Here is a 27697-nt window from a genome sequence, read left to right as displayed (position 1 = left end):
TACCAAGCTGAAATACCAGACAGCTCAACCAGATTTATTTCAAGTGGCCCCATTAAAACTGTGTCGCAACCCAGATCGCTGCCCGTTCATGTGCAATAAACCCGGGTTATTGCTGGTGGGCTGAAAGGGGAATTACATTCAAGAGTGAAATTGAGTTTTTAAAGAAATATATTTTGGGGGTCATTCCAAGTTGTTCGCTCGTTGCCGATTTTCGCAACAGAGCGATTAAGTCGAAAATGTGCATGGTACGCAGTGCGCATGCGCTTAGTATTTTAGCACAAAACTTAGTAGATTTACTCACATCCGAACGAAGAATTTCCATCGTTGAAGTGATCGGAGTGTGATTGACGGGAAGTGGGTGTTTCTGGGCGGAAACTGACCGTTTTCTGGGAGTGTGCGGAAAAACGCAGGCGTGCCAGGATAAAACACGGGAGTGTCTGGAGAAACAGGGGAGTGGCTGACCGAACGCAGGGCGTGTTTGTGACGTCAAACCAGGAACGAAATGGGCTGAGCTGATCGCAGTGTAGGACTAAGTCTCGAGCTACCCAGAAACTGCTAAGAAATTTCTATTCGCAATTCTGCTAATCTTTTGTTCGCAATTCTGCTAAGCTAAGATACACTCACAGAGGGCGGCGGCCTAGCGTGTGCAATGCTGCTAAAATCTGCTAGCGAGCGAACAACTCGGAATGACCCCCTTTGTCCGAGAGGCTGTGGAATCAGTTTATGGGAGAAGTCCACCTCTTACCCCTCTGTGAGACAATGGTGGAACCTGTAGCGGGCAGACCACTTGTTCAGTCAGATCTGGTAAGAGATACAGCAGAACATACCCCCACTTACCTAAATTGTGGATACTTACCTTCATCCAAAAACCTACTCTGTACTTTCCTGAGTGTTGCATTATTGGAAAAACTCAGTGAAAATATACACAGCTTTATTGTCACTACAATATGGACGTGGATAAGAGAAATGACACTGGCTCTCACCAATTCTACGATACAGCACAAGACGGACATCGATCAACAAATTCAATGAATTATTCTGTGAGAATACACCGTTTCCCACTCCTGCACTTCCCAATCACCGGGCATTGGTGGTAATAGGTGACATGGAACCAGGCTCTCACCGGCGGCCATGTTACCATGGTGACCCACTGCTGCAGGGAGCAAAATGGCCGACCTGTCTGTGGTGGGAGGACAATGGATTCCTGACATCCAGTGATAGGAGAGAAGGAAGAGGGCTGTATGTAACACTAATGATAACTGGTGGTGATGTAGAGCAGGGATTTGTTCCTAGGCTTTGTTCCGTGGCTCATATGGAAGTGAGGGACTCTGGGAATACATAGTCCACAATGTTCCCTGTGTGATATAACATCTTTGTCAGTGTCCCCCAGTAATGAGTGGTTCCTATAAGGACATTGCCCCCTGCTGGCTGTACAGGGAATGACAGGCAGTTTCTTAGCTGCTAGTGCCGCTCCTGGGCCTGCATGCTTCTGAGGAAGCTGGATTTGAGATACCAAGGAAACGCGTTGAGCTTGCCTAGCCACCTGCAACCTGCTATTACCACGACCTATGCGGGCACTCCTTGGTCACTCTTGACTTTGGAACTTTTCTTTGGTATCCATCCTTATTGTGGCTCGACTGGAACCAGACCAATTCTGAGGCTTTTCCCACAAGGTGGACCAACTATCTATTCATCACTGAGAACACTCCTCTACTGCCAAGGTATCGGAATTGCTATACAGCCGATTAAGGAGGTATTTCCAGTGAATACTAGGCAGCTCTCAAGGAACATTCAATTTTACAGCATGAGATCTATGCAGGTTGTTTATGTGGCCATTATCAAATAGACAGTTTTATTCAAATAATTATTTATTTATTTATTTTTTAAATATATATTTATTGAGAAGGAACATGTAATAAAATAAAATACAAGTCGTATGTCACATTGCTTGTGAGAAAACAGTCAACCACTGCAAGGTACAGAAAGTGCCAATAAAAGAGTTGTACAAACACTTTTGAATAGTATAAACAAGGTTATGAGGACAATCAACCATATAGTTCAAGCAGGAGTACGTAACATCAGTCTATTAATTTTTTTTTATTTTATTTTTTATTAAAAGGGTGGTGAGCCTTTAATGAGGGATTCTGTATTATACCATGTTGTCAATCTAACTACTTTGCGCACATATTCCCTGGTGGCAGGCGGTAGCGTGAGCAGGTAGGGTAACCAAATGGCAAAAAAAATTTGCGAGCGCAACTCTGCGTCCAGGGCACAATCAACCCAATCCATTTGATATAGGTATGTTAAACGTGGTAACATGAGGGAAAGGGGTATCGGCTCCGAATGTATCCATTGGGATAGGATGGTTTTCTTTGCTGCAGCAGCCACACGAGCCAACAGTAATTTCGTCCCTTTGGAATACGGGGGATCCTGAGTATTTATGAAGTTCCAGAAAGCCCAGACCATAGTAATATTAAAAGAAATGCGAAGTTCCACATTAATATACGTTTGGACTGCTGTCCAGAATGTTTGTACTAACGGGCATGCTCAGAGACAATGAATAATATCAGCTTCGGGAGAATTACATTTAAAACATAAAGAGTTGTCAGATACTCCAGTGAGGAACCTAAGTCTAGGGGTGTAGTAGGCTCTGTGTAGTATTTTAAAATGCATCTCTGCATAAGAAGATGAAACTAGTTGTTTATTTAGCACACCACACCACCGAATCACTGTCAGGAGATCGGTGTCAGGGAGGGTGTCTGTCCATTTGGCCATCCCTGTTGTGAGCTTAGACAGATCCAACCTTCGCCTAGTATGGGAATAGATTAATGAAGTGTTATATGGGGCTCCTGGAGACTGTCGTACCAGGCCATCAAGGGGAAAGGTGAAGTCCGCGGGGTGCAATCGTGACAATTTACTAGTAACAAAGCTACGGATTTGGAAATAGGCAAACAGAGGAAAATGAAGAGTGGGGTATTTTACTTTTAGTTGTGCTAGAGTTAATATCGCAGAGCATTCTACATTCAGAAATTGGTATAAGAAGGATAGGCCCTGGAGATGCCAGCCACGAACAATCCCATTATCCTCTCCACCCTGGAATTGTGGATTACACAATAAAGGCTGAAATAGAGAATCCGTTAGGGAGAGGTCTAAACGTTTCCTAAGTTTACGCCAAGCTGTACATGGGGCATGTAATAACGAATTATGGAGTCTATCATGTTGAGGAGGGACCGCGGCAAAATGCAACAAATGTACTAAAGTGTGTTGAGGTGAGAAAGCCTGTTCCAAAGCTCTATTAACAAAATTGTCACTATCCCCTATCCAATCCAGAGCGTATCTGTAGTTGGCGGCAAGGAAGTAGTCTTCAGGACAGGGGAGATTAAAACTTCCAAGTGCCTAGGGTTGTTGTAACTTAAAATGTGCAATGCGGGGACGTTTGTTTGCCCAGATAAATGTAGTGAGGGCCTTATTAATAGAATGGACATCGCGTTTGGACAATATGAATGGGAGCATCTGGATTGGATAAAGTAGTCGAGGCAAGGAAACCATCTTATATAAGTGGCACCTACCCAGATAAGAGATCGGGAGATGTTGCCACTTCAAAAAGTCATTCGTCATTTGAGTGATGTGGTAAGAAAAGTTCACTGTATATAGGTCAGTGAGGAGTGGCGGGATACAGAGGCCTAGATATTTTAAATATCGGTGGGCCCATCTGAAGGGAAATGAGTCGCCCCAATCCTGTGCCGCCTCTCCTCCCAATGCCAGCGCCTCTGTCTTATCAAAATTAATAAGAAATCCGGAGATTAAATTAAAATCATGCAGTGTGGTTAGTAACGATGGAAATGCCTGTTTGGGGTCGGTAAAATATAGTAACAGGTCATCAGCAAAAGCAGACACCTTGACTTCGTTGTTGCCTACCATAATACCTTGCCAAGTAGGATCTAGTATAAAATGGCGTATCAAAGGGTCTAGGGCCAAATTAAATAGCAGGGGGGAAAGAGGGCATCCCTGACGGGTCCCTCTACCTAACGTGAAGGCAGACGAGTTTAAACCATTTATAGTCAGATGCGCCTGAGGTAATGTATATAACATTCCAAATAGATGAATAAATTCCTCACCAAATTGCTGGACATGAAAAATACGTAGCAAATGAGACCAGGAGACGCGATCAAACGCCTTATCGGCGTTGCAGCTCACAACAAGAGCGTTTGGGCAGGCAGATTGTTGTGCACTATACATTGCTGCAATCAGCGTACGTATGTTATGAACTGAGGTTCTACCTTTAACAAACCCTGTTTGAGCAGGATGCAGAACTCGATTCAGAATTGGTTGAAGTCTTGTTGCAATTAGTTTTGTAAAAAGCTTCATGTCCTGATTCAATAATGAAATAGGTCTGTAAGATTGAGTATCTCGGGGATCTTTTCCCGGTTTCGTAAACAGCACAATTCTGGCTTCACTAAATCCAGCGGGGGGAGGTTTACCCTCTAGCAGTGCATTGAAAAGAGATAATAAATGGGGTGACAAATGGGGGGCCAGGATTCGGTAATACTCCGCCCCAAACCCGTCCGGGCCAGGAGATTTGCCATTGTGCAGTGATTTAATCAAAGAAAGTAATTCCGGTTCTGTGACCGGTTCTGTTAAGGATTTCCTTTCCTCTTCCGTTAAAACAGGTAATTTTGCCCTCTCAAGGAATTGCATTCCAAGAGTCGGATGATCCAAGGGGGCTTTATAGAGTGTTATAATATTGTAAGAAGGCCTCAGAAATTGAGGGGGTATCAAAGATGGCTGCAGACGAATTTGTGAGTAGTTGGGGAATACGAGAAGGGGCGGAGCACGACCGAACCAGATTTGCCAACAATCTCCCGGATTTATTACCCCCTCTGAAAAATCTATTCCGTTGTAAATCGTATGAAAATCTCGCCCGCTCCGTATGTAATGAGTCATAAATAATTATTTTTTATAGTTGTCTGTCTTTTTTATTTTATAATAAATGTGTAATTCTTTTATATAAACCATTCAGACATTCACAATTTATCATTTGGTTCATAGCAGAAAGCGCTGGTACATTTTTCTTGATCATTTACTGCATGGCCATCTGTTGGCTCATATGCAGAGCGATCTTTCCAATCAAAGTCCAGTACTCATCAAAGCTGATCTTCCTGTCCTCATCCGCGTCCAACTTCTTGATGAGCTCGTCGACGGCATCTTTGACGTGAGTGTTCTGAGAGGAGACAGAGAGAGAGGAGGAAGATGATGGATGATGCAGCGATGGGAGTACAGCCCTTTTCCTGAGCTGCTTACATTACAGAAACCAATGAGATCAGAGCATAGGGGGGATGGCTGAGAGGCACACTGATGAGATCAGAGCACGGGGGGGGGGATGGCTGAGAGGCACACTGATGAGATCAGAGCACAGGGGGGGGGTGGCTGAGAGGCACACTGATGAGATCAGAGCACAGGGGGGATGGCTGAGAGGCACACTGATGAGATCAGAGCACAGGGGGGGGGATGGCTGAGAGGCACACTGATGAGATCAGAGCACAGGGGGGGGATGGCTGAGAGGCACACTGCTGAGATCAGAGCACAGGGGGGATGGCTGAGAGGCACACTGCTGAGATCAGAGCACAGGGGGGATGGCTGAGAGGCACACTGATGAGATAAGAACACAGGGGGGATGGCTGAGAGGCACACTGATGAGATCAGAGCACAGGGGGGGGGTGGCTGAGAGGCACACTGATGAGATCAGAGCACAGGGGGGATGGCTGAGAGGCACACTGATGAGATCAGAGCACAGGGGGAATGGCTGAGAGGCACACTGATGAGATCAGAGCACAGGGGGGATGGCTGAGAGGCACACTGATGAGATCAGAGCACGGGGGTGGGGTGGCTGAGAGGCACACTGATGAGATCAGAGCACAGGGGGGATGGCTGAGAGGCACACTGATGAGATCAGAGCACAGGGGGGATGGCTGAGAGGCACACTGATGAGATCAGAGCACAGGGGGGGGTGGCTGAGAGGCACACTGATGAGATCAGAGCACAGGGGGGGGTGGCTGAGAGGCACACTGATGAGATCAGAGCACAGGGGGGATGGCTGAGAGGCACACTAATGAGATCAGAGCACAGGGGGGGGGGTAGCTGAGAGGCACACTGATGAGATCAGAGCACGGGGGGGATGGCTGAGAGGCACACTGATGAGATCAGAGCACAGGGGGGGATGGCTGAGAGGCACACTGATGAGATCAGAGCACAGGGGGGGGATGGCTGAGAGGCACACTGATGAGATCAGAGCACGGGGGTGGGGTGGCTGAGAGGCACACTGATGAGATCAGAGCACAGGGGGGATGGCTGAGAGGCACACTGATGAGATCAGAGCACAGGGGGGATGGCTGAGAGGCACACTGATGAGATCAGAGCACAGGGGGGGTGGCTGAGAGGCACACTGATGAGATCAGAGCACAGGGGGGATGGCTGAGAGGCACACTGATGAGATCAGAGCACAGGGGGGATGGCTGAGAGGCACACTAATGAGATCAGAGCACAGGGGGGGGTAGCTGAGAGGCACACTGATGAGATCAGAGCACAGGGGGGATGGCTGAGAGGCACACTGATGAGATCAGAGCACAGGGGGAATGGCTGAGAGGCACACTGATGAGATCAGAGCACAGGGGGAATGGCTGAGAGGCACACTGATGAGATCAGAGCACGGGGGTGGGGTGGCTGAGAGGCACACTGATGAGATCAGAGCACAGGGGGGATGGCTGAGAGGCACACTGATGAGATCAGAGCACAGGGGGGATGGCTGAGAGGCACACTGATGAGATCAGAGCACAGGGGGGGTGGCTGAGAGGCACACTGATGAGATCAGAGCACAGGGGGGGGTGGCTGAGAGGCACACTGATGAGATCAGAGCACGGGGGGGGGATGGCTGAGAGGCACACTGATGAGATCAGAGCACAGGGGGGGTGGCTGAGAGGCACACATGAGATCAGAGCACAGGGGGGGTGGCTGAGAGGCACACTGATGAGATCAGAGCACAGGGGGGATGGCTGAGAGGCACACTGATGAGATCAGAGCACAGGGGAGATGACTGAGAGGCACACTGATGAGATCAGAGCACAGAGGGGATGGCTGAGAGGCACACTGATGAGATCAGAGCACAGGGGGGATGGCTGAGAGGCACACTGATGAGATCAGAGCACAGGGGAGATGACTGAGAGGCACACTGATGAAGACACTACACGTACCAGAGCCTGGTTTGGAACCCATTCTCTTCCCTCGATGAGGGGGCTATAGGTGACGCAGTACAAGACACCCCCGCACTCACCGTCAGCACGTGCTGCAGTTCCTGCGTCACCATCTTGTGGAACTCATTTTTGTTCATTATGTCATGTTTCCCTTTCTTTTTGGCGTAGACATAGAAATTATGCACTAGAACTTCTATGGCCGATTCCAGCTCACTGCAGCCCGACGCCATCTGTGTGCACAGAAGAGAGCACCCTGCAAGAAAGAGAGAGTGGCAAGGTGTGAAAGAGTGCGGCAGAGGGTGTAAGAGTGCGGCAGAGGGTGTAAGAGTGCGGCAGCGTGTGAGAGAGAGTGGCAGGGTGTGAGAGGGTGCGGCAGAGGGTGTAAGAGTGCGGCAGGATGTGAGAGCAGCAGGGTGTGAGAGAGAGTGAGTGAAAGAGTGCGGCAGGGTGTGAGAGAGTTGCAGGGCGTGAGAGAGCACCATACTCATCACTAATAATCATACATACCATTTTTTTTTTTAATTTTAAATATAAAATAATGAAAGCATTTAAAGAAACACTTTATTCAAAGACTAAAGACCCATACACAATAGGCAATATTACAAGCGATATCGCTAATATTGTTTTTAATATCGTCAAGTGTCTACACAGCGATCGCACCCTGAAGCCCTTTATCTTGTGCACTCGTGCAGCGGCCGTACCGTGCGTGCGCACCCAGTGAGATGCGTTACAACGCCGTTGGGGGGGCGTGGCCCGGACATTGCAGGCGTGTCCGGACAGTTGCTGGGGTGGGCCACAGCATCTGTGTGACGTCATACCCAGCCACTGCGACTCAAAACATGGTGGGTAGCCAGCTGCCAGTGCAGCTAGGCTGCGCTAGGAGCTACTCGCCGGGTGCAAAAGAACTATTGCAAATAAATATCTTCTGCCTCAAGACGACCACTTCATCTTGTGACCTGCAGGGTTAGGCCAAACCTAGCTCCGTTCTTCGGCTGTCCAGGGTGCACCCAGCGTCTCCAAGCTCCGCCTTTCACCTGCTACCGTGCCATGCCTCGGCAAGAGACTATTGGGGATTCGTCAACACCACACGGGTGGTAAGACAGCGTGTCGACGCATACAGAGCAGGACCGTGGTTCCAGACACCACAGCAACAAGGAGTATTGTGGTGGCAGCATAGCACATGCCCACTGCGCAGTGGGTGGAGAACAGGCGGTTACTGACGGTAAGCGGGAATCCCCTATTTGGCCAGATCCCATGTGACCTAAAACTCCATTCTGTGTACTGGGCAGGACGCAAGCTGGCAAGGGCTTTCATACGGAACCGTCCGGTCACTATAGACTGACTAAAAGGTAGTGCTTGAAACTTATAATGTTGATGCTGAACAGCAAACCAAAGATACCACTGGTGAGAGGACGCTACTGGTACATGTAGGTAAGCGTCCTGAATGTCCAAAGACACCATAAAATCCTGGCCAGGACAATAGAGTGGAGAATTTCTATATGGAACTTAAGTACCCTGATGTACAGTACTTGTTCAGTGATTTTAAATTCAGGATAGGCCTGTTTGACCCGTTTGGCTTTTGTACTAGGAACAGGGTTGAATAAAAACCTGCTCCTGTTTGTGCTGCAGGAACAGGAACTATCACTCCTGCTTGCAGAAACGACTGTACTGCCTCCAGCAGAGCCAGGGCTTTGGGTCTGATGGTTTGCCCATTATAAAGAACTGTCTTGGGGAATGCCTTTGAAACAAAATGACGTACCTTTGGAAGACCACTTCCCGCAACCAGGCGTCTGTGGTAGACATACGCCAGGTCTGTGCAACCTGAAGAAGTCGGCCTCCCATCCTGGGTCCCCAAAAGGGAGACCCGCCCTGTCGGGTTAAGGACTTATCTTCAGATTTGACTGCTGGACGTCTGGCAACCCAAGCCCGCTTAGACTTGGGTATGACAGTCTTGTCTTGGAAGAGGCTGTCTTGCAATAGACTGACCTTTGGCCTTGCCCTGAGTGCAAAAAGACCAAAAGGATGTGGACCTAGGTCTTGGAGTAGTCGCCAACGTCAAGAGAGCCATTATAGCTGTAGCCAGAGAAGACACTATGTTATCTAACTCTGTACCGAACACGACCTTCCCAGTATATGGTAGGGATTCTAAAGCCTGTTTTAGAATCTGCGAAAGCCTTCCATGAACGAAGCCACAAATTAAGGCGAGCCAGTATGATAGTCGCCGAAATCTTGAATGTAAGGACATCTGTATCTAAGGCTATGTCTTCCACATAGTACGTTGCATCTCTGATTTGGGATAGAAGAGATTGCTGTTCCCCATTTATATCCGAGGACAGGCTTTCCTCCAAAGGGTTGGGAGATGGTATCTAGGCTATCAATATACCAACAGTGACATCCCGTCTGCCGTTTCAGGATTCCGGCGTCTATGGTACATCATGATCCCAACCGCCGGTATTGCAACTACATTCCCCTTCAACTTATCCACCCAGCTTTCCCTGGCTTTAGCCAATCAGGCAATAGCTACTGCAGGGCGCGCAATGGCCCCTGCCAATGAATATGCAGACTTAAGACAGGCTTCAATTTTTCTATAGGCCCTTTCAGAGAGGATGCTGTAGGAAGAGGTAGCGTGGAGATCTTAACCAATCTAGCCATATGGGAATCCACCACTGGAGTGTTTTCCCATTTAGTATACAGTCATTCACTGAAGGGATAGGATAGTTATAAGACAGATACTTAGAAGCGTTGAACTTTTTTCCTGGCATGCTCCAGGCTTCTACTATCAATTCAACAGTCTGGTCTGAATGAGGTAATTCCTCTTTGACCACTTTCCCCCTCTTCAAAATTGGCGGCTTTGGTCTAGTAGTGGGTTCACTTTCCTCAATTTTGAGGGTAGATCTAACCGCCCTTACCAAGGCAGGTACATCAACTGAGGATTGAAGTTCCTCTTTGTCCAAGGGAGACTCAGTTGAGGTGCACACGCACAATGAGATTTTGACTAAGTGACTTTGTGATTTCCCTTGAACTCCACGGATCCAGAACCACCGATAATGACTATATTTAATTGTGATTTTGACTATATACAATTTTGACTATACAAGAAACTAGATTATATTGTGTACAATCAAAATTGCCTTGCCTGCACAGTCTTTTCTTGCAATACAGACCCCGCGGGAGCGCGCATCATTATCGCAAGCTGTATACACACGGTGCAATAGTAAAAATCGTAAGGTTACACGGCATCGTGTGTATACACCTTGAGAGATGCCTCCTCCTCCGTATCACTATAAGACTCCTCAGAGTCAGACACCTGTGTGGATTGGGACAGAGGCACAGTACATCTGACGCTTTTATCGGAGTGGGCCCCTGGCCCTGTACATCTGCTGGACAGTAGATGAAGCAGCTAGGCTTTGTGCTGAAGTGTTTATTGCATCCACCCCATACTTACCTACATTTCTTATCTCTTCTCCTGGAGAGAAGCAGGTGGGCGGCAACGGGGACAGGGCCCAGCCAATTGCGGCATTAGGCCCTGCCCACTGGCCGGCTAAAATATTGCAATTGGACAATATTTTGGATAGGGGCAGAGCTACAATGACGCAATTAACATATAATCATGTCATTAAGTCCTGCTCCCACCACAGGTTTTGCTATTTAGCTCCCCATTCTACCCACTTCACTAGGAAGTGTGCAGAAAGCGGGAGGGGTGCCCACTCTTCCAGGGCAGCGGGGGACTACACGAGAAACTGTGTGTCTCCCGCAGAATCCGAGACGGTAGGTAAGTATGATCCACCAATGTGGGAGGCATGGCTGTGACGAGTGTGGTCTGGGACACTATCGGTGGCGGACCTACAGGGGGAATGCCATTGGGGCTGCTATGTGGTCTGCAAGTTTAGCCAGCATTAGTGAGAAAGTAGCCCAGGTAGGCTTCTGATTCACTGCTGGAGGGGTAGACTGATGAGGTGGGATGTAGCAAGCTGCACACAGCCCATCCTGCACTGTATCCCCTGAGGATAAGTGTTTTGCAGGCACTGCGTGAGACCATTAAAGGAGCAGCAGGCTGCTTATTGCGCTTGATACCACTAGACATATCTGCAGGGACTAAATGTACCCACAGTAGAAATACAGGGGGTAATTCAGACCTGATCGCTGGGCTACGTTTATTGCAGCTCGCGATCCCGTCCCCCTGCAAGGCTCCCTCCGCTGGTCGCGAGTCCCGCGGCCGTACCCCCTGGGGGAGAGATCCGCTACCAGCCTCCGCCGCTAATTGGCACCTGGACGCGAGGTCCCCCTGCAGCATCTTTCTCGCGCCGGGTTCTTGCCTGTCAGTGCGGCTTGCAGGTCCCCGCGGTGCCACAGTCTCAGAGGATCCTGTGGTTCATTTAGTGCTGCTTCTAGGCTGGTTGGAGCTGGGCTGGGTGCCATCAGCGGAGTTAGGGGACATATTGGACTGCCTGCAAACACTGTCAGGGATATCTGTTACATTCAACTTGGGGTACACACCTCACAAACATGGTCTCTTACAGTATCCTCTGACCTGGCTAACATTATAACCCTGCCTGATCCCCTGCTCATACTGTCTGCTCCTAAAGGTAACTGTGGGGCATCCTTGTCACTAGCTGGTCCGTGACAAGGGCCCACCGCCTCCTGGCCCCTACCATGCGATTTCTAGGGGTCCCTGATGCACTGTGTGATGGGGGGGGGGGGTTGAAAAGCAAACGCCACATCTCCAATTCTGTATCATAGCTGCCTGTAGCCCTCACTCCCTATTACCACTGTTGGATGACCAACCACTTCAAGTTCCAGTGACCGAACCCTTGGAGGACCCCTTGGACTTTGCTTTACATATGCCGTTGTGGCTGCTCCTCTGATTGGCGGCGATACCTGTTACCCAAGCTGCAATATACACTCTTCGTCTTAGCCACCTACACAGTCCGGCCCTGGTGCTCCTCATGGCTGCGATGGTGTCTGGATGAATAACACCCCATGGTTTGCCTGACTGCCTCATAACTCACCTGTGTCAATTACCACTCTCTACCTCACTACTCCTTTCCCCTTTGTATTGCAACTTTACTGGAGAAGATAGACCACTCCCCTGCCTGCTTTCATTATGTCACAAAGGAACAAGAAGGCTCCCCAGGCTTCCACAAACTTTTTTGGCAGCAAGACTAAGGGTTCCCAGAGCCTGGTGCACTCTATGGAGACTCCTTCATCCCTACGTTCTTCGAAGATGGGTATTGACCCTCATATACAGGCAGTGATGTCTGTCCTCCTGGAGGGCGTGCAAACAGCTTTCAAACAGGAACTGCCCAACGCTGTCTTGGATTTCAAAACGGAGATTGCCTCGCTTGGAAACCGTACAGATGCTTTGGGGACTAAGACCAACGACTTATGTCGCTCGCAACCGCGTCTAGACCAAGAGCTCTCGAGGCTCCACGCTGAAGTTGAGACCCTGAAGGAGCGCCAAGAGGACCAAGAGAATCGATCCCATCGCAATAACTTGAAAATACAAAATGTGGCGGAGTCGGTCTGGAGCTCTATGTTGCCCTCCTTCTTGAAAGACCTTTTCCAGCATTTGGTCCCGGACTTGTCTGATGAAGATTGCCTCTTTGACAGGGCACACAGGGCCTTGCGAGCCAAACCTTCAACATCACAGCCTCCTCAGGACATTATAGCCCATCTCCATTATTACCGCTCGAAGGAAAAAATAATTGCTTCCATCTGGGATTCCTCTGACATAGCCTTCCGGGGGAAGGAAATTGCAGATTTACCAGGACTTGGCGCCCTCGACCATTCAGAAACGGCAGGACCTCCAACGATTACTAGGCCTCTACGTCAACACCAAATTCGATATCACTGGGGATTCCCCTTCCAGTTGCAGCTTTCTTTTAAAGGCATCAGTTATGCCATTAAGACCCTGGCACAAGGGCAGGAACTGCTTCACAAGCTTGATCTTCTCCCATAATCATCGTCCTCTTCTGGCGACCCATCTGCTTCGCCAAAATCACAACGACCCTGTCCGCCCCAGCCGGACTGGATGAGAATGTCTCGCCATGGGAACGAAGATGGTTCTCCCCCCTGATCACCTGCCCTCTTTTCTCCTATCATTTCACTGTGCCATTGCATCTATTTGCTGTAGGTTCCCCCTGGACTGGACTGACCGTCCTTTGTTCTCCGTACCTCCTTCGTTTCTTTTTATATGTTGATTTGATATTTTGCTGTTAATGTTCTATATTCAATGACAATAGATTCTTTGACTGCTGAGGGCCCTCCACGGAGATGGTTGACCTGGTCCCTGCTCCATGGACCCCCTTGGTTTATTTCAGGCACTCTGTATGATAGTTCTTCAGATGCTCCACCCGTTACGTCTTTCATTGCACTTTGCCTTTATGTTTCTGGTCACACGATGACTGCTCATTTTGCTGTTTGGTCCTATGATATATTTATTTATTATTATTTATTTATTACCAGTTATTTATATAGTGCACACATATTCCGCAGCGCTTTACAGAGAATATTTGTCCATTCACCTCAGTCCCTGCCCCAGTGGAGCTTACAATCTATATTCCCTATCACATGTACACACACACACATTCACACTAGGGTTAATTTTGTTGGGAGCCAATTCACCTACCAGTATATTTTTGGATTGTGGGAGGAAACCGGAGTACCCGGAGAAAACCCACGCAAGCACGGGGAGAATATACAAACTCCACACTGTTAGGGCCATAGTGGGAATCGAACCCATGACCTCAGTGCTGTGAGGCAGTAATGCTAACCATTACACTGTCCGTGCTGCCCTATATAACCTACTATATGGACCACATGTTGTTGCTACACTGCTCCCTTTGATGTCCCCCTCCCCACTCCTTCCTTCCTAAATCTCCCTTTTTTTTTACTTCTCCCTCCCCCTTCCCTCCTTTCCTGACACAGGTTTTATCTCCGTGTTGTATACTCTTTTGGCCTCGGCCATTTTGTTCTCGGTCAGGCCGCACAGCCTGATATGTTGGTTTGTGCCACTACCCCCATGCTCCCTTCATTGATTACTCTATTAATTGTGTTTTTCCTTTGTTCGGCGGTCCTGTTACAGGCCCCATTGTTACAGGGTTTCTGCCCGAGTGTGCTTTTTCTCTTTTCTTCTTGGTCTTCCTTGTTTTCCTTCTGTGGCCTTCTTTTCCCTCAATTCCCTTTTCTCTCCTTGTCCTTGTGGTGGGTTCCGGGTATCCATTTCACTTGCCCTTATTGTTTTTGTACCCCCTTTTTTATGATTTTAAATGAGATGTTGTTACTCAGACCACCATGCCCCTGAAGATATTATCTGTTAATGTAAACGGCCTCAATTTCCCCAAAAAATGGACGGTGCTCCTGGGTGCCTGTAGACGTGAGAAAGCTGACATCGTTTTTCTCCAAGAAACTCACCTTACGGGCTCCCATATTCAACTCCGTGGTAGGCAATTTACACAAACTTTCTTCGCTTCAGCGGATTGTAAAAAACGTGGGGTTGCAATTTTAATTAATCGTCACATTCCATTTACACATAGCAAAACTGTGGCTGATCCAGACGGTCGGTACTTGATGGTTATTGGTACCCTCCATTCTGAACTCCTGACACTTATCTCTGTATATGCTCCTAACCAGGATCAACCTCAGGTTTTTTAGATTTTTTACTAGAAATTCATATAGATCAGTTTATTGCAAATCTGAAAAAAAAAACACCTATATTTAATCGGTGTCACCAAAGTGAAAATATAGGAAAATTAATAATAAGTCTATATACAAAGATATAGAGATCACTGTAATATAAATTCTGATTTCTAATCAGCCGCTCCCTGGTCGGGCATCTCACTAATTGAATCTTGTAATAGAAAACGTTTTCTTTAAAACAATTGGCTATAGAGTATATTAAACGCAATCTAATATAGCAGTGCACTGCTATTATATTTTTAGGCAGCTTGAATGCATTGTATTATAATTAAATCTATATATGACAAGATAGGCATCTTTAATATGATCCCTTATTATATTGTACTGATGTTAGGTATGAGAAAGAAAAAAAAGTTTTTAAGGATCAAGTGTTCACAAAATCATTTCAGCTGTAACGACAATGATTGTAACGCTTAAATAGTAAATAGTGGGTATTAGATGTAAATCTCAGTTAACCCACTGATCAAAGCAAACAAGGACAGTGTTTATCTACTGCTACTGTCTTAAATAGACATTATGTTACACCTCTGTTGCTATATAATCTCATAAAACTGTTACTAAATGTCCACAGAGAGACATTGTGTCAGTACAACGGTTATTAAGAAAAAAACCTTTGACACATATTAATTTATGCAGCATTGAATTGGATATAAATATACTTCAAAGTACCAGTTTAGTTGCTTGATCACAGATTTTTTTTTAAATTGTCCAACAATTGTTAGTTACTCAATAACATCGTTGTAACCACAAGACAGCCATTTCTAATCTCTATTCCCTCCAGGATTTAGTTAAATCTGCTTGCTAGTTTAGGATAGCCATTGAAATACAATTAGTATTCACTTATCCATATCACATAAATAAAAACTTAAGGGGGGTACACACGGAGAGATCCGTACTTAAAATTTAAGCAATCTTGCTAGATTGCTTAGATTTTAAGCACGGATCTGCCGTGTGTATGCCCTCCAGCGATAGCGATGCGCGGCCCCGCGCATCGCTATCGCCGATGCTAGATTGAGCTGCATGCAGGCTCAATCTAGCGGGTCGCTCACTTCACCGTTGTGTGAAGTGAGCGGCCCCCCGTCGGCTTTCTCCCTCGCTCAGCACATCGCGCTGTGCTGAGCGGGGTGAGAGATGTGTGCTGAGCGGTCTGTGTTAAGATCGCTCAGCACACATCTCTCCCGTGAGTACCCCCCTTTAATGTTGAAAAAAAAAAAGACAGCCGTTTCTGATGCATAGATTATTAAACCATTAGATCTTCAAACATTGTGCAAACCATATAAACAGAATGGTCAGAGGTAAATTGGCTAATAAGAAGATAGGTGACGTGCTTCATATGCAGAAAATAGGTGCTCCGGCACTGTAAGCGGGACCCCCTTCTACTTTTGTCCCACGTGCCGTTGAGGCAGTGAATGGCGACAATGAGAGCGGGGGAAGCCGCTGGCGCCGGAGCGGAGGATAGTTGAAGTGCGGGCGGCTTCTGCTGTCCCGGGTATCAGTCACTATCTCCTCTGTTGTGAGAGCACATTGCAGAGGAGGTGGGAGACCGATCCGTGATGAGAGAGCCGCCCTGAAAGGACTTACCGAAGTGCAGGCAAATTGCTGTCAAACTGTAAGTGGTGAGCCTGTATCTAAGTGCAGGGAGCCGCTGTTGATTAGGACGCCGGGTCGTGATCACACCAATTACACAGACGTTCCGGTAGCCTGATTAATATATAGCAGCTCTAATTGCCCTGAATGATAATTAGATGAAATCTTTCCCAGGAAAAGAATTTCCCAATATGTTACAAAGCTGGCTGACAGACAGTAAGTATTCTAACTAATTAATCATAAAAGATAAGTGTATCATTCCTAGGAAAATAATTTCCCAATATGTTACAAAGCTGGCTAGCAGACAATAAGTATTATAACTAATTAACCATAAAAGATAAGTGTATTACACCCAAAGTAAGAAAATAAATTGTTGTTTCACAGTAATAATAATAATAAAAGTCATAAAATAAAAGTATGATCGTGTAATACAATTATGCTGTTGTTTGTACTATACAGACCTATAAACCGGCACTAATTATCCGTAAGATGTATATTAGCATGGAATCACATTGTATTCAGGTGGATCTGCATATGTAATTTAAATAGCTCCACAATAAATAAAAATAATAAGAAGAATAATAAGAATAAATTCACTAATCAGTATATATCAAATAAGTAACTATTGTGAAGAAAAAAATGAGATAGAATCCTCATTACATAAGGTTCAAAAATTGCAAATAGTCCCTACATTCTAATTTTTTGAGACCGAGTGGGGAGATGGTTATTATATGATTATATGGGAGCGATAGACAGCTACCTATAAACTCTAATACACTATATGTTAGACAAACTTTAGTTCCAAAGAATTATCATTCAAAAAACACCAGACATGATAAATATGGACTCATTGTAGTTTTTTCGAGACCCAACGGAGAGTTGGGTATTATATAATCACATATAGGAGGTAATTGTCCACCTCTAACTAGCAATGCATTTAGAAAGTTATTAAATACAAATTTTAACGAATTGTAATTACAATCCCTAGAACTAAAATACGGTATACTAAGTATAGCATATAATGGATGACTGGTAAGAAGACATACATATCCACAGGTGAAGATAAAAGTAGGAGAATGAAAGAATAGTGGGAAGGAGACAATTTTGACCTAATTGTAATTGAGAGCCCGAAGTTAGATGTTAGAGACTACCCTAGTGTACATATAAAAGTGAACACATAAGAGTGAAATAGTATTATGTTGCAAGGAAAGCACTATAATTAATGTTCTCATTTAGACCTTTTGGTGCTACTGAGTTTAGCTTAAATATCCATTTGCTTTCAAGTTTTTGCAGCTCTCTCACAGAGTCTCCACCTCTAATCCCCATTTTAAGTTTTTCAAGACAGAAAAAAAGAAGTTCTCGGGGAGACTTCCAACTCTCCGTTGGGTCTCGAAAAAACTACAATGAAGGAGTTACATGCAAGAGTCCATATTTATCATGTCTGGTGCTTTTTGAATGATAATTCTTTGGAACTAAAGTTTGTCTAACATATAGTGTATTAGAGTTTATAGGTAGCTGTTTATCGCTCCCATATAATCATATAATAACCATCTCCCCACTCGGTCTAAAAAAATTAGAATGTAGGGACTATTTGCAATTGTTTAACCTTATGTAATGAGGATTCTATCTCATTTTTTTCTTCAAAATAGTTACAGTTATTTGATACAGTATATACTGATTAGTGAATTTATTATTATTTTTTTATTTTTCTTTATGGTGGAGCTATTTAAATTACATATGCAGATCCACCTGAATACAATGTGATTCCATGCTAATATACATCTTACGGATAATTAGTGCCGGTTTATAGGTCTGTAAAGTACAAACAACAGCATAATTGTATTACACGATCATACTTTTATTTTATGACTTTTATTATTATTATTATTACTGTGAAACAATAATTCATTTTCTTACTTTGGGTGTAACATACTTATCTTTTATGGTTAATTAGTTAGAATACTTATTGTCTGCTAGCCAGCTTTGTAACATATTGGGAAATTATTTTCCTAGGAAAGATTTCATCTAATTATCAATCAGGGCAATTAGAGCTGCTATATATTATTTAGGCTACCTGAACGTCTGTGTAAGTGGTGTGATGAAGCTTCATGTGAAACGTACGTCACCAAACGAGGATGCACACTACTTCCGGGGACGAGGAATGCACACCCGACCCGGCGTCCTAATCAACAGCGGCTCCCTGCACTTAGGTACGGGCTCACCACTAACAGTTTGACAGCAATTTGCCTGCACTTCAGTAAGTCCTTTCAGGGCGGCTCTCTCATCACGGATCGGTCTCCCACCTCCTCTGCAATGTGCTCTCACAACAGAGTAGATAGTGACTGATATCCAGGACAGCAGAAGCCGCCCACACTTCAACTATCCTCTGCTCCGGCGCCAGCGGCTTCCCCCGCTCTCAATGTCGCCATTCACTGCCTCAACGGCACGTGGGACAAAAGTAGAAGGGGGTCCCACTTACAGTGCCGGAGCACCTATTTTCTGCATATGAAGCACATCACCTATTTTCTTATTAGGCAATTTACCTCTGACCATTCTGTTTATATGGTTTGCACAATGTTTGAAGATCCACTGATTTAATAATCTGTGCATCAGAAACGGCTGTCTTTTTTTTCCAACATTAAGTTTTTATTTATGTGATATGGATAAGTGAATACAAAATGGAAGCTGGATGTCAGTTTGTTTATTGCTTAAAAGAAACTGTTGCTTTAAATGTGATTTTTTTATATGTTTGCAGAAACTGTGATTTTTAGTTAAAACAAGAAGTACGGCAGCTGCGCAGTGTATCATGAGACTGCGGTTAGCTAGTGTTTTGCAAAATAAGGAATTGTATTTTGCAGAATAAAGATAATTAAAAGTAGGTGAAAGGTAAAATGTATTTTGATACTAAACAGTCATAATTACAAGATGTTGAGCTAATTAATTGGAAATTTTTCATAAGGGGAGTATATGAATTAATAATATATTTTGATAAATCAATTGTGATTGGTTTATGTATGTGATTGGCCAGCTAATTTGATTGGATTATGTAACGCTGTAATGACAAGTATATAAGATGAAATGAATGTGTTAATGTTCAGTTTATGATATTCTTTTATCGTGAGCCCTGTGAATTTCACAATGCAATAAATCTGGCAAAGAGACTTCATTTTTCTTCAATTATTTGAATGGCTAAATCATTGTGGAGGTCCCACCGAGATCAATCCAACACACGAAGAGGTAGGGTGGACTGGTGCCGGGGTACCTGGATCAACCGTGGCCACAGGTAAGAGCTGTTATCTTACTTCTGCTCCATGTGTCCCCGCCTCGATCCGCTGCCTTTGTGTGTTATTGTTGGTTTGTAACTTTTTGAAGTCTTTTTGGAGATTATGAGTATGGATCCAAATTTAATTTAACTGCATTTTATTACCAGTTACAGTGATTTGTATAAAGTGTTAAGACTGTAATTTCTGTTGTTATCACACTTACAGATTACAATGGGATCTTTTGTCTGCCATATCTTGCCAAATTTAGAGTGAAGTCTGTAAGTGATTGTAAGTGTGACTGGCCGAGGCTTCACGCCGGCAGAGTCTGGACAGGGCCCAGGTAGGAGAAAGGCTCCGGTTAAACTCTCCTATGCTGGATAGTATCAGGAATACTCACCGACTGTGAAAAGCACCTTATACACCAGAAGGCCAAGCTTAGCAGAGTGTGGAACACGTGTGCCTGTTCAGAGCCGTGGCACCTGATGAGGTGGTGAGGTTTCCTAAGTGGAGTAATATCTCTATCAATAAGGGGAGCTTCCCTGTTTACCATTGTATTGGACATTGAGGTTAAACTTTAAAATAAAGATTAGCCATTACAATGGGTCAAGAGATGTCCACACTGAAGGGCTCTTCTATGTTAGAGATCCTGCACGGCAGTCCAGCAAGTGTAATGTATCAGAGACATGGAAGTGTGGCTGTAAAATTTCTCAAATAATGGCATGCAAAACAACCTGAAATACCTGTAATAGGAACCTTTAATATGCAAAAATAAACAGAAATATTTTAAGTTGCTGCGCTTTGATGAATAAGCTGCTTTCTTAAAGAATGGATTATTGAGATAAATGGAAAGTGCTAAGTATAATAAAATTAATAATTGAAATGGTTATAGATAAAGTATAAAGGAGTGGTACCTGTGGGGAAAAAAGGTATTAGTAAAATAATGTTTACACTCTTTTGAGTGAATTGGTAAGGAGTGGCCCATGCACTGTTGTTATTAGTCCCAGTTTGCCAAATGCAGGTACTGAGTGTCCACTGCAGGTGTATAGAAGGTTTCCTATCTAAGTGACCCTTCAGTACCTTGGTTTCCGAATTTTTGTACAAGTTATCTCACCACAAGTGCAACTGCATGAAACGCGTTGGAGACTGCATTCTAAGGAGAAGAAAGCCCACTGCACGGCCAGCACACCGGCCGCGACACGACCCACTGACACCAGAGGTGACAGGAGCCAGAAGAACACCATCTGCGCGCACAGCCCGCTGGACGCAGCAGGACTCAGCGCCGCCAGCCACGCCACCCGCCGCACTCAAGATCAGAGCCGCAGTGCTCACCAGCGGCTCCAGGACAACTAAGTGCAGGGACAGGTAGGAAAGCACCATTTGGCAAACTGGGACTAATAACAACAGTGCGTGGGCCACTCCTTACCAATTCACTCAAAAGAGTGTAAACATTATTTTACTAATACCTTTTTTCCCCCATAGGTACCGCTCCTTTATACTTTATCTATAACCATTTCAATTATTAATTTTATTATACTTAGCGCTTTCCATTTATCTCAATGCAAAAATAAACAGACTTAAGGGGTAAAATAAGAAAAAGGGAGGAGTAAAAAGCTTACACACTATGGCTGGAGGCATCTAATGTAACCCCGCCACCAGCCTATGATGTACAAATGTCCTGTCATGTAAATAATACATTTTAAAACATCACTTAAAGACACAGCTGAGCTTTTAAAGTTCCTTGCAACAAATGGACACAAGGTGTCCAAAAACAAATTGCAACTATGTCAAACAAAGGGGTCATATATAGGCCATTGTTTATCTAAAGGCCTCAGACACCTGTCCCCAAATAAAATTGCTGCCATCCAAAACATAAGGTTGCCCATTAACAAAAGAAAGTTAAAAAGTTTCCTTAAAATGGTAAGTTACTGTAAAAACTAAATACCTAACTACTCTCAGCTAACTGCACCCTTGTGCAATTTTACTAAACTAGTGTTCAAAAAAATGTGCCAGCTTCTTGGCATTAAACAACAACTACACACCGCATACCATCCGCAATCAAGCAGCAAAGTAAAACGCTATAACAAAACCATTAAAAATAAGCTGACCAAAATATCTAAAAAGACTAGCTTGCAGTGGCCAAAAGCTTTGCCATTAGTGTTGCACTCAATCAGAACAACACCAAAATAAAAAAGTTAAACATTTCTCCCTATAAAATACTGTTTAGAAAATTGCCCAATGTTGCTAATGCACCGGCATATAAACTCAGTAAAACAAATAACTTAACTGTAAACTATCTTATTTCATTAAGCAACCAGCGAAAAAAAAAAATCCAAGCTACTGTAAACAGCACACAACCAACTCCTGTAAAAGGTGCTTGTCATAATCTACAACCTGGTAATAAGGTAATGGTCCAAAATTTCTTAAAATCCAGCTCGCTGACAAACCGGTAAAAAGAACCTTACCAAGTCTTGTTGACAACCCGAACTGCTGTTAAAAAAAAAAAAATAAAAAAAAAAAAACACTTTGTAAATCCACTCCACCCACTGCATAAAAGTCACGCCTCCTAAAACAGCACAAGTGAAAAATATTCTCCAAAACTCCTCTTCACTTCACCAGTAAAACCAGCAAGTGAGTGGTTCGGGCATAATAATCCCTTGAGCCACTTGCCAACGCAGTATCTCTGTAAAGGGCACATACTGTAACTCCTAAAAAGTACTGTAAAAATCAAGGACACCAAAGACAATGCTAAACAAAATAATGCTGACAGGCCAAAGGCCAAACCATAAACTATAAGGGTGCATTCTCTTATGGGCATGTCTGATTACAATCATACTCATTGTACTTGACTGTTGTGTATACATTCCAAAGTCTGTTAACCAGTAAAACAGGCAATGTAACATTTAACAATGATACGTTATTCAAGACACGTGTGTGTAAAGCATTACAAAAAAGTAATTATAATTTTTTTTTTTACAGGTAATTCCATAACAGCAATGCACAGCAAAATTGCAAAGGCTCTCAATAAAAGTACTGTTTTGAATTTGTAAACCCCTACCCCTCACTGTAGATGCAGGTATACCCTCATAGCCCATTACATGAGCACACCAAACGTAATAAACAAAAACTGGTCCTGTCATAAGTTAAAAAAAATGGTAGCCGCATTTGTGCCAATAAAACACCTAAAGTACAAAATATAGTAAACTTCCCATATTTGAATGTTTCAAACAGAGGTGTGCTGCATGCACCTGCTCTACAAGTAACTGCAGCCACAAAAAAAGCCTACATTTTGCTTAAGTGTCAATTCAAAGCCAGGCAAGTATACGTTAAGTAAAAAAAAAAAAAATACAGTCAAAGTAAAAAGCCAAAATCTAAAATATACTAACTGTACTAGAGCCACATTTGTAGCTAAAATGTAAAGTAAGTGTTCACTGACAAACCTCAAACCCTGTTGGCACTCAATAAACACAAATAAAGTACTAACACCTAATGACACCTTATACCAGTTACTAAAAGATGGGTGTACTCTTAATAACAGCACATGTGGAAATGTCAATAGCAACAACACAGGGTACTTTATAATATACATAAAAATAATTTACACCAAAATATTCGGGATGCCTCCTTCCTAAGGGTATGTATTGGGTTTGTCCTCTTTAGGTGAACTCATTAGTTCTTTTAACTTCCAATACCACCTCTATGCTGATGACACTTAAATCTACCTCTCCTCCCCTGACCTCCCCACAGCTCTCCTCACTCGTACCTCCAACTGTCTTTCTGCTATCTCCTCCTGGATGTCCCAGCGCTTTCTTAAACTTAACATGTCTAAGACTGAGCTGATCATCTTCCCTCCCTCCCGCATAACCTCACCTCCCACAATTTCATTATCCATTGATGGCACGACTATCTCCCCTAGCCCCCAAGTGCGCTGTCTTGGCGTAATCCTTGACTCCTCCCTCTCCTTCAAACCACACATTCAGCACCTCTCACAAACCTGTCATTTTCATCTCAAAAACATATCCAGAATCAGACCCTTTCTCACCCAGGATGCCACTAAGATCATTATTCACTCACTGGTCATCTCCAGACTGGACAACTGTAATCTCCTCCTAACTGGCCTTCCTGACAATTACCTCTCTCCACTCCAATCTATCCTCAATGCCACTGCCCGGCTCATCTTCCTCACCAAACGCACTACGTCCACCTCCCTCTCCTACAAACTCTTCACTGGCTTCCCTTCCCTTTCAGAATCCAATTCAAACTTCTCACACTCACTTACAATGCCCTCACCCACTCCTCTCCCATCTACATCTCTGACCTTATCTCCCTTTACTCTCCCACCCGTCCTCTTCGCTCTGCTAATGCACGCCAAGTCTCCTGTCTTCTGATTACTTCCTCCCACTCCTATCTCCAAGATTTTTCACGTGCTGCTCCCTTTCTCTGGAATTCTTTACCTCTCCCCCTCAGACTCTCTACAAAACTTCAAGCGGGCTCTTAAGACCAATATCTTTACCAAACCCAGCCAAATCTCATCCTAACCCTCTGTTCCACGCTCTCTATGTACCCCATCTGTGTCACCCCTGTCTGTCTACCCCTCCTCTTAGAATGTAAGCTCTCACGAGTAGGGCCCTCTTCCCTCATGTGCTTATCCTTTTCTTACTTTAATAATCCTCAACTGCCCAGATTCCGCAGTTGGTTTTTTTTGGCCACCTGGAACTTATCTCTGTCATTCACTGGTGTAGTTATGCTTAGTTACCCTGCACTTGTCCTAAATTGTTTTCAACTGTAAGTCACTGTTTTCCTGTTTTGATTATGTGCATATGTACTCTGTAATTGGGCGCTGCGGAACCCTTGTGGCGCCATATAAATAAGGGATAATAATAATAGTAAATGGGCATACTCATAAATTCCTTTAGGTACCAAAAAACAATGTGTGCTCTCCTATGTAGTCCCCTTAGTAAGAGCCACTACTAAGCTAAATCAATACCCAAGAAATATCCCTGTAAAACATGATTTAGTGTCAAGTAACCTTACATATTTAAAACATCATAGCAAAAAAGAAGTGAAAAAAGAAAATGTATCTTTTAGGTTTTCTAATGGTGAACGTACGGCTGGAACTTTATTTCCTCTGTCCAAACCTTAACGGTATTAGATCAAATGGTAGGGGAATTGGTGATTTCAATCAATCAGACAGTAAAAGAGCTGGCTCAAGTAAAAAAAGTGGCTGTACAAAATAGGATGGCACTGGATCAGTTGTTGGCAGCAGAAGGGGGCACGTGTGCAGTAGTAGGGCAAAAATCTTGTACTTATTTTAAAGATCACAGAGCTAAAATAGGTGCTCATCTGAGCAAGGTGGAAAAGTTACAGCAAAAAATAAAAAAGTTAGGTGCTAGTGAAGGTTGGGATTCACTTGGATGGCTAGGAGGAAGCATTGCAAAGCTTTTCTCTGGAATATTGCAGTACATTGTTTGTTGCCCTGATTGTAGAAATCATATACTTTACCATCACGTGTGAACCAGTAGTTTGTGTGCAATGTGGTAAATGATTTAAAAGGTTAAAAGTGCATCATAAAATGACCATTGTGGTGGTAGATGATGAGGTTCCACTAGAACAGGTGACTCCGGGAACTTGTCAGGGGCAGCAGGAGAGACAGGTGGTATATGCTAACATAAGCAAGTCTTATAAAAGTTTACAACTCCAGGAAGCTGACCCCATATACCAGGCTTTAGGGGGTCATTCCGAGTTGTTCGCTCGGTAAAAATCTTCGCATCGCAGCGATTTTCCGCTTAATGCGCATGCGCAATGTCCGCACTACGACTGCGCCAAGTAAATTTGCTATGCAGTTAGGAATTTTACTCACGGCTTTTTCATCGTTCTGGCGATCGTAATGTGATTGACAGGAAATGGGTGTTACTGGGCGGAAACAGGCCGTTTTATGGGCGTGTGGGAAAAAACGCTACCGTTTCCGGAAAAAACGCAGGAGTGGCCGGAGAAACGGGGGAGTGTCTGGGCGAACGCTGGGTGTGTTTGTGACGTCAAACCAGGAACGACAAGCACTGAACTGATCGCAGATGCCGAGTAAGTCTGAAGCTACTCAGAAACTGCTACGAGGTGTGTAATCGCAATATTGCGAATACATCGTTCGCAATTTTAAGATGCTAAGATTCACTCCCAGTAGGCGGCGGCTTAGCATGAGCAAATCTGCTAAAATCCGCTTGCGAGCGAACAACTCGGAATGAGGGCCTTAGAGGAGGATCAGGCAGGTAAAAAAAAAAAGTACACAGCATGTTAATTTTACTTATAAACTGAATAACAGGGTAGAAATTAACCAGGACGAGTATGTTAGACATAAAATACAAGCAGGTTTCACTTAACTGTGTCAAAACCCTCTTAGCCAACACCGGAAGGTTCCCATAAAAAAATCAGGGATTCCCGTCTAGTGCGGTAAGCATTGGCGCCAGGCCCATCCCCGTGAACCTACCTTTTGCCTATGTTGTGCGTCTACCTAACCCTCATTAGGAATTGTGAAACTAAACCTTCTGATTTGTGTATTAGAGTGCCTAGTATATTGGCAGAGAGAGTAATGATATGGATAAGTGAATACAAAATGGAAGCTGGATGTCAGTTTGTCTATTGCTTAAAAGAAACTGTTGTTTTAAATGTGATTTTTTTTTATATGTTTGCAGAAACTGTGATTTTTAGTCAAAACAAGAAGTACGGCAGCTGCACAGTGTATCATAAGACTGCGGTTAGCTAGTGTTTTGCAAAATAAGGAATTGTATTTTGCAGAATAAAGATAATTAAAAGTAGGTCAAAGGTAAAATGTATTTTGATATTAAACAGTCATAATTACAAGATGTTGAGCTAATTAATTGGAAATGTTTCATAAGGGGAGTATATGAATTAATAATATATTCTGATAAATTAATTGTGATTGGTTTATGTATGTGATTGGCCAGCTAATTTGATTGGATCATGTAACGCTGTAATGACAAGTATATAAGATGAAATCAATGTGTCAATGTTCAGTTCATGATATTCTTTTATTATTTCACAATGCAATAAATCTATCAAAGAGACTTCATTTTTCTTCAATTATTTAAACGGCTAAATCATTATGGTATATAATAAAAAACGAGATTTATGGTAAGAACTTACCTTTGTTAAATCTCTTTCTGCGAGGTACACTGGGCTCCACAAGGATAGACATTGGGGTGTAGAGTAGGATTTTGATCCGAGGCACCAACAGGCTGAAAGCTTTGACTGTTCCCAGAATGCATAGCGCCGCCTCCTATATCACCCCGCCTCCCTGCACAGGAGCTCAGTTTTTAGTTAACCAGCCCAATGCAGTAGCAGGAAAAGAAACAACAACGGTTAGTAGCCACATACACCACACTCTCACGACAGGAGAAGTGTCAGCGGCTAATGCCATACCAACCCAAAGAAGCCAAGTGCGTCAGGGTGGGCACCTTGTGGAGGCCAGTGTACCTCGCAGAAAGAGTTTTAACAAAGGCAAGTTCTTACCATAAATCTCGTTTTCTGCTGCAGGGTACACTGGGCTCCACAAGGATAGACATTGGAGATGTCCTAAAGCAGTTCCTTATGGGAGGGGATGCACTGTAGCGGGCACAAGAACCCAGCGTCCAAAGGAAGCATCCTGGGAAGCGGCAGTATCGAAGGCATAGAATCTTATGAACGTGTTCACTGAGGACCATGTAGCCGCCTTGCACAATTGTTCAAGGGTCACACCACGGCGGGCCGCCCAAGAAGGTCCATCAGACCGAGTAGAATGGGCCGTAATGTGAGCAGGAGCCGACAGACCAGCCTTCACATAAGCATGTGCAATCACCATTCTAATCCATCTGGCCAAAGTTTGCTTGTGAGCAGGCCAGCCCAGTTTGTGAA

The 27697-nt window shown here is 44.3% G+C and overlaps 1 protein-coding gene across 7 annotated transcripts in view; it reads right to left on the bottom strand.

The window, feature by feature from the left end:
- Positions 1-1907: 1907 nt before the first annotated feature.
- LOC134980080 (protein S100-A16-like) overlaps positions 1908-27697 on the bottom strand; it is a 57856-nt gene continuing 32066 nt past the window's right edge. For 6 of the 7 annotated variants that reach the window (XM_063946718.1, XM_063946723.1, XM_063946724.1 and 3 more), the window contains exons 2-3: positions 7328-7500; positions 1908-5221 (exon numbers count right to left, since the gene is read on the bottom strand). In XM_063946718.1, coding sequence (XP_063802788.1) covers positions 5081-5221; positions 7328-7500 — 314 coding nt within the window. In that variant the 3' untranslated portion in view covers positions 1908-5080. Of the gene's footprint in view, positions 5222-7327; positions 7501-20192; positions 20292-27697 lie in introns of those variants that run through there. The other variant, XM_063946721.1, reaches the window with a different exon arrangement.

Source organism: Pseudophryne corroboree, chromosome 12, assembly GCF_028390025.1.
Source record: "Pseudophryne corroboree isolate aPseCor3 chromosome 12, aPseCor3.hap2, whole genome shotgun sequence".
In the NCBI taxonomy this organism is placed as follows: Eukaryota; Metazoa; Chordata; class Amphibia; order Anura; family Myobatrachidae; genus Pseudophryne; species Pseudophryne corroboree.
Note: the sequence above shows the minus strand (reverse complement) of the source record. Positions and strands in the feature narration are given on the sequence as shown.